Below are 10,778 nucleotides of genomic sequence, written 5' to 3' on the forward strand. Positions count from 1 at the left end.
GGTTGGTGTATGAAACGGGTTTGTTTTCAGGTACAGAATTGAAGTAACTTAGGACAAAACATCAACACTGTCCAAAACGGCGATATGAATGTGTGAAGAGGCGATCTGACTCAACTTATTTTTTCTGATCTTTATTTATTTATTTATATTGATAATTTATTTTTCTATACTGACACTTCTGGGGTCCCGTTTTTACCTTGTGTTTAAAGAGACTTGGAGGTCTTCTGGAAAGCTGACATCCAATTGAACAAGATATTTTTTTAAAACTATAAGGCCATAACAATATTTTTTCTGTTGTGTATTGACTAAAAGAATGTGCAATAAATAAATAAATGTTTTTTTTCCTATCTCCTATCTGTTCATATTCACTACCTAATTATTGCCAGTAGATGGAGCCTTCGCATTCTTTTTCTTCTTCTTCTTAAACGTCACAACTCGCGTTTCCAGGAAGTATGACGTCAGGCTGCTGTTAGCCAGCTAGTGATGGCTGCTACAATGAGGCTTGTCAACAGAACCACTTTCAGATTAAGAATGGGCCAACAGTATATGTCGTTCAGCTCCGCACCAAAGGAGAAGACGGTTAGTTCTGGGTTTTTATTTTCCCGTTGTTTGAACTAAACTGTTGGTGCCGTAAAGAACAGCGGTCTCCAAATACCCATTAGCCTCCACTTGAAGCTGGTTGTGTTTGGTGACACTTGAGGAGACTCTACAATTCAGCTTAAACTTTATTTTTATTTGACTTGATTTCACCTGTTGGTGGTTCTGTGTGTGTTTTCTTGCCTTTAGGCATGTGTAAAAGCTGCTCATGCTCTCCCACAAACGGTGAAAATAGTGGAAGTTGGACCCAGAGACGGTCTTCAAAATGAAAAGGTACACTTGTGTAAATAAATAAATCATGTCCATTTTTTAAAGTTTTGTTTGGTTTTATTTGATTTTCAAACCATAAGATTAACCAAATGAAGTTTAATCACGATTTACTACTAAATGTATATCCAAGGGGAGCAGGTGCTTTCTTGTGTCTTTCATGAATTTCTGTGAAGTTCATAATATAAATAGACATTTATTTATTTTTAGCTTTTTTTAAAAAAATAAATCACAATTACAACAAAATATTTTTGTTTTATTAATACTGTGCAATTATATTATTAAATTGTTTTCATTTTAATGCGTTTTTGTATAATTGTCAGTACAGGCATTATAGCATTTTAATTTTCAGATTACAAGCTTGATTGGACGCATGCCATACAAATTGTTCTCTCATTTTTAATTATGTAACTGTAATTATGTAATACAGCAAATATGTTTTTAGCCTATATGTTCAGGGAGCAAAAGAATAGGTGTGGCAACGTGGTACAACCTGGTGAAATAACGCGAGTCATGCATAGTTGGCATTATTTATCAGCTGTTCTTCATTTTTGTGTCTTATTATTCTATCCCTTAGACTGTCGTTCCAACAGAGGCAAAAATCAATTTAATTAACATGTTGTCAGAGTCTGGACTTCCAGTCATCGAGGCCACCAGCTTTGTGTCCCCTAAGTGGGTTCCCCAGGTAAGCATTTTAGAGCAAAACCCACTCTGACTTCAGCATGTAAGAATGAATTGAGCTTTGTTTTGTTGTTTTTTTATACTAATTGGTTTCTATTGTTTAAATATCAGATGGCAGATCAAGTGGAGGTAATGAAAGGTATCATTAAGAAACCAGGAGTATCTTATCCAGTCCTCACGCCAAACCTGAAAGGCTTTCAAGCTGCTGTGAGTGCTGCACATTCCTGTATTTCTGTCAGTCCTGAATAGGTACTGAATGTCCAGGTTTTAAAACTGTAGGTGATTGCTCTAAAACATGTTTTGATCTCTTGTGCTGTAGCTAAAGGCCGGAGCTTCAGAGGTGGCCATATTTGGTGCTGCATCTGAGCTGTTTAGCAAGAAGAACATAAACTGTTCCGTGGAAGAGAGTTTACAGCGCTTCGAAGAGGTCATGAAGGCAGCTAAAGAAGCTGCTGTGCCAGTTCGGGGGTATGATTACCAGCATCCTGGCCATTCTCAGTAAACCTTTAAATCATTTGGATTTGCTCTTAAACTCTTTCATCCATGTTTCTCGTCACTGCAGTTATGTCTCGTGCGTTGTGGGATGTCCGTATGAAGGCCAGGTGGCGCCTGAAAAAGTTGCACATGTGAGTTCTGGCTCAAAAGATGTTGAGTTTGTTCAGCAAATAAGTCATTCATCATCTTTTGCAAAACAGCCAGACGCAAAGCACTGAAGGTTTGCTTCTGTCTCACAGGTGGCGAAGCGCCTGTACTCTATGGGCTGTTACGAGATTTCTCTAGGTGACACTATTGGAGTGGGGACTCCTGGAAGTATGACTAAAATGTTGGAAGCTGTGACCAAAGAGGTGCCAGTCAGCGCTTTAGCTGTTCACTGCCACGACACTTATGGCCAGGCTCTGGCTAACATCCTCATAGCCTTGCAGGTCAGGCTGAGTTCATGTTTCTGATTCTAAAAACTTTCCCTGAAACCATCTAGGGTATTATTATAAAAGTGAAGTTTTCCTGTTTTTTGTTTTGTTTTGCTTTCTCAGATGGGAATCAGTGTGGTAGACTCATCAGTAGCTGGACTGGGGGGCTGTCCTTACGCTCAGGGGGCTTCTGGGAATGTTGCAACTGAAGATGTTGTTTATATGCTGCATGGACTTGGAATTCAAACAGTAAGAGATCAACTTTTTATCTACTTTTCTTTGTTTTGGAGTTGGCTAGACGGGGAAAAGAAAACCAGTTGTTAATTACATTTCTGACAAATTTATATACCGCTTATTAACAGCAGTTATTCCATTAATTATTAGTTTATAATGCCTCAGTTGATCCATTTTCTGTTTTCTGGATGAAACAGTCACAAATTAAATGACTTGGACTTTTTCTTAAAAACTACAATTGAGTGTTACAGTACTCTGGGTAAAACAATATTTTCCAGTATTTTTTAAAAATAATATTGCAGTTAAATTTTCACCTTAGATCAATTGGGAATAATTGCATTCTGTTTTTGTTTTCTGTCAGTCTGTTTATGCTGTTGTTGTTCTGCTTATACATTTTAAAAATAGATGGATTACTTATGTTATACTCGAACATTTCCTCAAATCATTTAAGCTGTGACTCTGTGTTCTCACGTCAGGGAGTGGACCTCTCAAAGCTGATGGAGGCTGGAGCTTTTATCTGTCGAATCATCAACAGGAAGACCAGCTCCAAAGTGGCACAAGCCACCTGCAAACTGTAGACAAAAAAAAACTGTGGCTTTTTCCAATCCTATATCATCTTCAGTTCCAAAATTAAACAAAATAAAATATGGCTTGATCCAACCTCTCTAAAATTCGTTGTTAAACATTGTTTTTGTATTGATAATTATAGCATATTAGTGCCTTATGTAAAATCTGTGATTCGTAAGAGCACTTTTCTTTTAAAGGAATGCTTTTGTCAAGTTGTGGTCAGTGGATGAAGAATGGACTTAACTTTAAGTTTCTAATGACACATGTTCCTGTAAATACAGATTATATCACTAATATCACAGCAGAAGATTTAGTTCAGGATGTACCTGTGGAAACCATCATGCCTCAGAAGTTTGAACAATATATAATGGTTAGTGAAGCTGTTTCTTTTTTTTAACATAGTGCTCAAGGTTATTTATTTAAATTATCTCTTTAAATCTAAAATGTACATATTTATGAAAGTTGAAAGATTCAAAAATAAAACTATTTTACATTGTAATTTGTGATTGCGTTTGTCTACTAATAAATATTGCTAGGATGTGATATTTGTTTCAGCATCATCTCATACTGGAAACCTTTGAGAAATCCTGCTTTTACGTCTATTTGTTTAATGTGTGACTGGAGAATTCCAGTTTGGACATAAAGTATAGTTACAGTACATAGCTTTTGCAAAAATATGTTTTTTGCAAATTTGTTAAAACTCACCATGTTGTGACAGTGTAATGTGAGACGGATAAAATGAAAAGATTGCGCGCTTCCACCACCTCCCGGTGCTTCTATTGCTATTTGAAGAAATGCACTCCTCCTGGTCATAAACAACCAATCAGAGGCAGTAGGAGTGTCTTGGGAGTGTCAATCAATCTCTGTACATGCCGCTAAACCTGCTAATGGTGAAGAAACAACTTACCATTGCAGAAAAACCATTTATCTGCCATCATCGGTGGCCATGCTAACTAGCCTTAGATTCATAGCAGGTCATGTTGTGGTGAGGCAGGTACAGTTTAGCAGAGAGTTTAGCAGGGCGAGGTTATGAGTGGAGTATACACAAGAGCAGGGGTGGGCACTCCTGGTCCTCGAGGGCCGGTGTCCTGCAACTCTTAGATGTCTCCCTGGTCCAACACACCTGAATCCAACAGCTGAATCTCCTCCTAAGTGCAGTCAAGTTCTCCAGAGTCCTGTTAACGACCTCATTATTTGACTCAGGTGTGTTGAAGTAGAGATGCATCTAAAAGTTGCAGGACACCGGCCCTCGAGGACCAGGAGTGCCCACCCCTGCACAAGAGTGATAGACAGCACTAAGACCCTCTTCCTGGCTGATTGGTTGTATCTGACAGAACACAGGACAATACGGAGAAGGCAAAGAAGCTCGATTTTTTTTCACAGTTTGTGTTTCATACTGTCACAACATAGTGATAGTTTGCTATTGACATTGTAGATTCACACTGAAGGCATCAAAACTATGAATAACACGTGGAAATATACACTACACAAAAAAGTGTAAAACAACTGAAAATGCCCCTTATATTCTAGTTTCTTCAAAGTAGCAACCTTTTGCTGTGATTACTGCTTTGCACACACTCTGCATTTTCTTGATGAGCTTCAAGAGGTAGTCACCTGAAATGGTTTTCACTTCATAGGTGTGCCCTGTCAGGTTAATAAGTGGGATTTCTTGCCTTATAAATAGTCATGAAAATAAAGAAAACCCATTGAATTAGAAGGTGTGTCCAAACTTTTGGTCTGTACTGTATATATATTGTGTATATATATATATATATATATATATATATATGTATATATATATATATATATATATTATAGAAGTTACATTGCTTTAAGTCCTCAAGTGCCAGGGTCCTGCAAGTTTTAGATGTGCCCTTGGTCCAACATATCAAATAGAATAAGCTTATCATTCAATCAAGTTCCAGATAAATATTTGAAGCACCTGAATCAAGCAACCTTACCATTCATTTGAGTCAGGTGTGCTTGAGAAGGAATCCATCAAAAGGTTTCAGGATATTATCTTTTGAGGACTGGACCCGAGCAGAGGTCACCTAACAAGTCAACCCACAATGACCAGAGGAGTACTGATTTTGTCAAATCTTTGTTGATTTGACAAAATGTTTTAGACGATTAACCTGTAAAATGGATTCAGTTTTTCAGTTTCTGATGGTGCCCACAAGATTTTTCTTTAAAATTTTAAAAAATGGGACTCAGGGAAATCCACAGGCCTCTTAGCAAATAGAGCTTTTCCACACTTTCATCCTTTGTTTGCCTGTTTTCCTGTTGGTACAGTATTTGTGAGTTATGAAGAACAATGCACATGGGGTGAGAGTGGTTCAGGAAGTAGTTCATCCTGTAACCAGTGCATTCAAAAGCCAGCTCCATCTGTCTCAGTCGTTGTGTCCTTGGAGAAGACACTTCATCTCCATAGCGTGCTGGTGGTGGTCTGAGAGTTAGACTGACTTCTGTCAGACTGCTGTCAGCTCACCGCCTTAAATGTGTTGTTGATTTGATTGCACCTAGTTTAAGGTATTTTTGAGTTGTCGGACTTGATAAAACACAGTGAAAATGCATTGCAATGTCATTTCTCTGCCTCACTCGAATGGAATGTTCTCATCGTTTCTATTTTGAATGGGATACTACTTATCCCATTATCTAAAGAGAAAAATCTAAGGTATTTGGATGATTTTTTTTTTTAGATTTGATTTTCCACAACTCTGCTTCAGTTCTTGTCTATTTCACACACTTACTTAATGAGGGCAACAGTTGGAAGAGTAGCTGTCTTGAATTTGGAAAAATTGTGATTCAGATTTCCGTTTCATCCCCTGCTGCGTGTCTGAGTGCCTCTGGGCAAGGCACATTGGGTTGCCTGCAGAGATAAAGGTGCTTGGGGTGCAAGCCATTTCACCGGTATTTGCTTCTTTAGCCTACACATCTCTTTGCATCAGGATTTTAACTGCATTTGTGAAAAATAACCCATAAAACCCAACTTGGAAAATGGTTTTACTTGAATGCCAATTATAGCTTCAATACTGCCAAAAAATATTGAGAAAATGGTGTCTGGAAAAGTTTGGAGTTTCTAAAGGAAAATTTGCAGGACACCGATGAAAAACGGAAGCCATGGATTATTATTTTTATGTTTCACTTGCATCTCTTCATAGAAATGGTAAATGTTGCAGCTGTGAAGTTAAAAACCTTTTCCCCCTCCAACTAATAAATGTTTTAAAATGAAAGGCTGCCTCTTCCATAATATTTTAGGGTTAGATTGTCCAACTGCAATAAAAGAATAATTTATATTCAGGTTTTTCACACCCCTACCGTAGAGTACCAGTAACAGTAGAGGGCGTCAGATGTACCTTTTTATGCTTTTATACTTCTTCAGGAAGATGTATATTTTAATGACCATCTGAGGAACTATTGTGAGTAGATTTCTTATTGTCTCTGTGGAAAATTTCCAGTTCTAAGAAAACATCCAGGACAAGACAAAGCATTTCAGTTGGCGTAACTTAAAGAAACCTGAATAACAAGTCCAACAGGCAACCTGAGGTTGTTGCGTAGTCCAAAAAATACCTGGAAAAGTACGTAGCAATTATGGGAAACAATTTCATTATGACCCACAGCATATTCAGATGCATGTCTGGCACAAATTTATGCCGATGCCAGGATTCATCATAAAACATGAGTAGCTCCTTAGATGAAGATTGTCAGGATCCACATGCAGAATTAAAATCTATATTTACAGCATGTTTTCTCTTAAAGAAATTGCTTGTATCTAATAATGAATCTCAATTCAAAAACAGCAAAGACACACATTGTCATTATACGTTTACACTTTTACAAAAAGGACAAGTATTAACAGCATCTGCAATTAAGACATTTCCAGGTGACGTCTAGATTGGACTGTTACAGTTCCACAAGCCGCATCCAGGTCTGTCCAGTTTTCATCCAACATGATTCAGCACTAAAGAGTATTCCTTTGAGGCTGACTTGAATCAACAGTGGTCTTGGATAGGGTGAGGTTGTGCACAAACATGTCAAAACACAAGGAGTCTAAGCAGCACAAACCTGACAGAGAGAGCAAGGATTTTAAAAACATGAAATGCAAAACAAATGCACTTGATTTTGTCTGTGAGAATAAAAAAGCTCATTTCTGGACACCTTTTATACAAGCTCTGAAGCATCTACATTCACATGATGAAGGGTGTCCTTTTCTTCACTGGATTTACATGAAATCATGAAGCTAAAACCATAATCTGAGTGTAAATTAAATTGTAAAAATCCCTTTTTAATGGCTAACCTGTAAATTATGACATCAGTTTCTGACACACCACTGTAGACACTGGCAGGGAGGGTGAATACTTCCACCAGGTGTGTCTTTGCTTCTTTTGTGACACTTATTTCCCTCCCTCTCCATGCCAACACTACTCAAAAGTATAGCTGATAAAACCTTCACTGGCTTATTTTAAAAAGTAGAAGAGCTGAAATGGCACAAAGATATATCCAAAAAGGACAGCCATGTATCACCTACAAATCAAACTTAAATTTAACAGTTGACTTGTAAATATTGTGGATGTTGACTTGGAGACCGAAGTTCAAACAATTCCTTGAGAGTTTTAGATGCAGACACAAAGTCACAATGAATCCAGTACCAATGACGCAGCTCTGAAACATTCTGTAATTTGGCTCAGGAGTCTGCATCTGTAATTTTTTTTTAAGGTTTGTGACCTGGGATCCAGCCAAAGCAGTTCTCAACTCTTGAGCCGTGGCCTGACTTCCATCATGACCATGATTGGGTCAAGTTGGGAGCAGAGGCCCGTGTCTTTGGATCTGAGAGTACATCCAGCCGGTGTGGTGATTTGCAGACATTCCTGAAGGATGGAGGCTTATCATCCATATCTCTCTTTGGCACAGCCATGTTGAAGTTGTGTAAATTGTCGCTGGTATAGTCGTCATGATGCACAATGTTGTGATTGTGCCTTTTGCACTTTTTTATGATCCGTGCAATTCTCTTGGAGATGAGATAGATGATCTCGCATATGTTCAGGACGATACAGAGGGCCGAAGCTCCAACCATGAAGTAGGTGAAGACCTTCTTCTCTGTTGGGTGACCGATATAACAATCCACCACGTTGGGACAGGGTATCACCTCGCATTTGACGAGCCTCGGTAGGTAGAAGCTGTCGTAGATGTGGTGAAGGATGTAGAGGAAGGCAATCTCAATACCTGTTTTTGCAAAAAGACTGACCAGGTAGGTCCACCACAACCCACCATGTTTTTTGCCAGTGTTGTTGTATAGCTTGCTGTCATCACCGAATTTGGCCCTGTGCTTTCGCTCGCGATCATCGCGGTACGCCACATGCATCACCACCATGAACGAAGGGCAGGTGACGAAGATGAGCTGCAGGGCCCACAGGCGGATGTGGGAGATGGGGAAGAAGTGATCGTAGCAGACGTTGGGACAGCCAGGCTGCTTGGTGTTGCAGTCAAAGTCCTTCTGCTCATCCCCCCAAACCCGTTCAGCTGCGACCACGTACACCATCACCCTGAACACAAACACCACCGACAGCCATACTCGTCCAAATGCAGTGGAGTATTTGTTCACTCCACTGAGGAGGGCTTGGAAGGTTTTCCAGTCCATGTTGCTGACTTGTAGTCAAATATCTGTTGTCTGAAATTCTTCTCTCTATGGTTACTGTTTCTCCTTTCACCTGGAAGTGGAAATGTAAAAAAAAAATGGGTCACGAACATCATGTTTTCAGAGCCAGTTGAGTTTTAGCCAATAGACATTTTTCTAGGGGGATAAATATCAGGACTTCAGATCAAACCTGATTGGAAATAAAAATAATAAAAAAACATCTCCAACTTCCGAATTTTAATCATATCAAGAAGGCGTTTGTAAAATCACAGCCCAAACTGACAACAAAGGACACAAGCTGAAACAGCTTTTTTTTTTTTTTACACACCCACAAACTGTTCAGTCTTTTCTTTAGGGCATTTTTAGGCAAATAGTCACTTCTGAAATGAGGTTAGCGCATGCCAGTCTCCTTTTGTCAGCATTTTCACGTTGAAGAAAATCTATTATTGAGTCTCAATGCGTCTTAAAGCTAGATATATTTTTTTAAAAACGGCTTTTACGCACTAACTGCCCGCGCTCTCTGTACATATTTTCGTGGGAAGAATCGCTCTGAGACAGTATTTTCATATTCTAAATCACAGACAATCGGTTCCAAATGAGTAGGTCTGCTCAGTGCGGACTAGCGAACCGCGACCTCAAGGTTTAATTTCTGTCTGAAACGCGAGCATGAACATTGGCAAATCCGTCTAAGACATTTTCAAAATAGTTTACCTTCACTTACTTTGCGATGTTTAATCCATATCTCACTGAAAGAACCACCGGCTTATTTATTTTCCCTTTATTCCGTCTCAGTTCAACTTCGTGCCGATCTTTTGACGCACAAATTTGGCTCCCGTGGACAGGTAGGAGCGCAGAGAGGAGAAATGCGGCCGTGGGTGTGGTTAAAGAAAATGAAGAAAGGCTAGAACTGCCCCAGATGTTCCTCTCCACCCTCCTTCCCTTCGCCTTTGTGGGCTCCCTTCTCGTCACTCTCACAGAACTTAACCGTGTTTTATATATTTATTGTGAATATGAAATGGCACTGGCGAGAAGCCACTGACAGTAAGAGAGGCTTTTAACAGAACCGCTCTTATTTTTAAAACATCTTGAGCTGAGCTGAACTTTTAGTTAGAATTCCACTCTTTTTCCTTCCTTTGTTTTCTTCATTTCTCTGTTTACTTAAATCTTTGCTTCCATCATAAAATTCAGCTGAATGTCCTGTACTGAAAAAACAATGTTGCATGAGTGTAATACAACATTGCTTCAACTTTTGTCTTAGTGGATGTCAGTGAACCACTCAGCCCACGAGTTAGGAGAAAAATCCCTATGAATTTTACTCAGAGTATGCAAAATCCAATCTGGTTGCTTAGCAAGATCTATAATAGATATTAATAATATTAGCTCAGATTTTGTCAAAGTTCACAACACATCTAGGACACTACGAGTCCCACATTCCACTCAGAGTTGTCTAGTTGGAATCTTATAAAGACAATTCACATCAGATAATTGCTGTATGTAAGCTACGGACAGTGTTATCTGGATTTCTAGCCACATGGCCCTATATGTAAGTGTTCCCTGGGCTGGAACTACTGCTGGTGGCCACTTTACAGTTTCCAGTCAGCTCCTGGGATCAAATTTAGATCTAGGAATTATATGAATTTAAACTTTAACCTTGTTTCAGCTTCAGGTTCCAAAGCCAGTGCGATTTGCTGATTGAAATGTTAAGTGAACAGACTGCCACTTGCAATGCAAGCCAAAATAAAGCATTTATCTAGATGTGTTATTTCCAAACACTGTAGCAACATGTTGACTGGAACATGGTGTACAATAGTGTGTGTGTATGCGAGAGAGACCTTGTGCTGTTGAAGTAGAAATCATCAAAGCTCCAAATAAAGCTGTGTTTTTTTTCT

At 39.0% G+C, this 10,778-nt stretch overlaps 2 protein-coding genes across 3 annotated transcripts; one reads left to right on the forward strand and one right to left on the reverse strand.

Moving 5' to 3' along the window:
* Positions 1–452: 452 nt before the first annotated feature.
* Positions 453–3,352, forward strand: hmgcl (3-hydroxymethyl-3-methylglutaryl-CoA lyase). The gene is made up of 9 exons (XM_005799142.3): positions 453–579; positions 787–870; positions 1,442–1,549; positions 1,657–1,752; positions 1,865–2,013; positions 2,108–2,171; positions 2,280–2,468; positions 2,577–2,702; positions 3,164–3,352. The coding sequence occupies exons 1-9, from the start codon at positions 484–486 to the stop codon at positions 3,263–3,265; spliced, it is 1,014 nt and encodes a 337-aa protein (XP_005799199.2). The 5' UTR covers positions 453–483; the 3' UTR covers positions 3,266–3,352.
* A 3,620-nt stretch (positions 3,353–6,972) lies between these two features.
* Positions 6,973–9,786, reverse strand: LOC102237346 (gap junction beta-3 protein-like). 2 transcript variants are annotated; one of them, XM_005799185.2, is made up of 2 exons: positions 9,611–9,786; positions 6,973–8,962 (listed from the first exon to the last, which is right to left on the reverse strand). In XM_005799185.2, the coding sequence occupies exon 2, from the start codon at positions 8,890–8,892 to the stop codon at positions 8,032–8,034; it is 861 nt and encodes a 286-aa protein (XP_005799242.1). In that variant the 5' UTR covers positions 8,893–8,962; positions 9,611–9,786; the 3' UTR covers positions 6,973–8,031. The 2 variants fall into 2 exon arrangements, with proteins under 2 accessions (XP_005799242.1, XP_023208794.1); XM_023353026.1 differs by having other exon boundaries at positions 9,601–9,786.
* Between the last annotated feature and the right edge of the window lie 992 nt (positions 9,787–10,778).

The sequence above is a fragment of the Xiphophorus maculatus genome, chromosome 19 (assembly GCF_002775205.1).
Source record: "Xiphophorus maculatus strain JP 163 A chromosome 19, X_maculatus-5.0-male, whole genome shotgun sequence".
NCBI classification, from domain to species: Eukaryota; Metazoa; Chordata; class Actinopteri; order Cyprinodontiformes; family Poeciliidae; genus Xiphophorus; species Xiphophorus maculatus.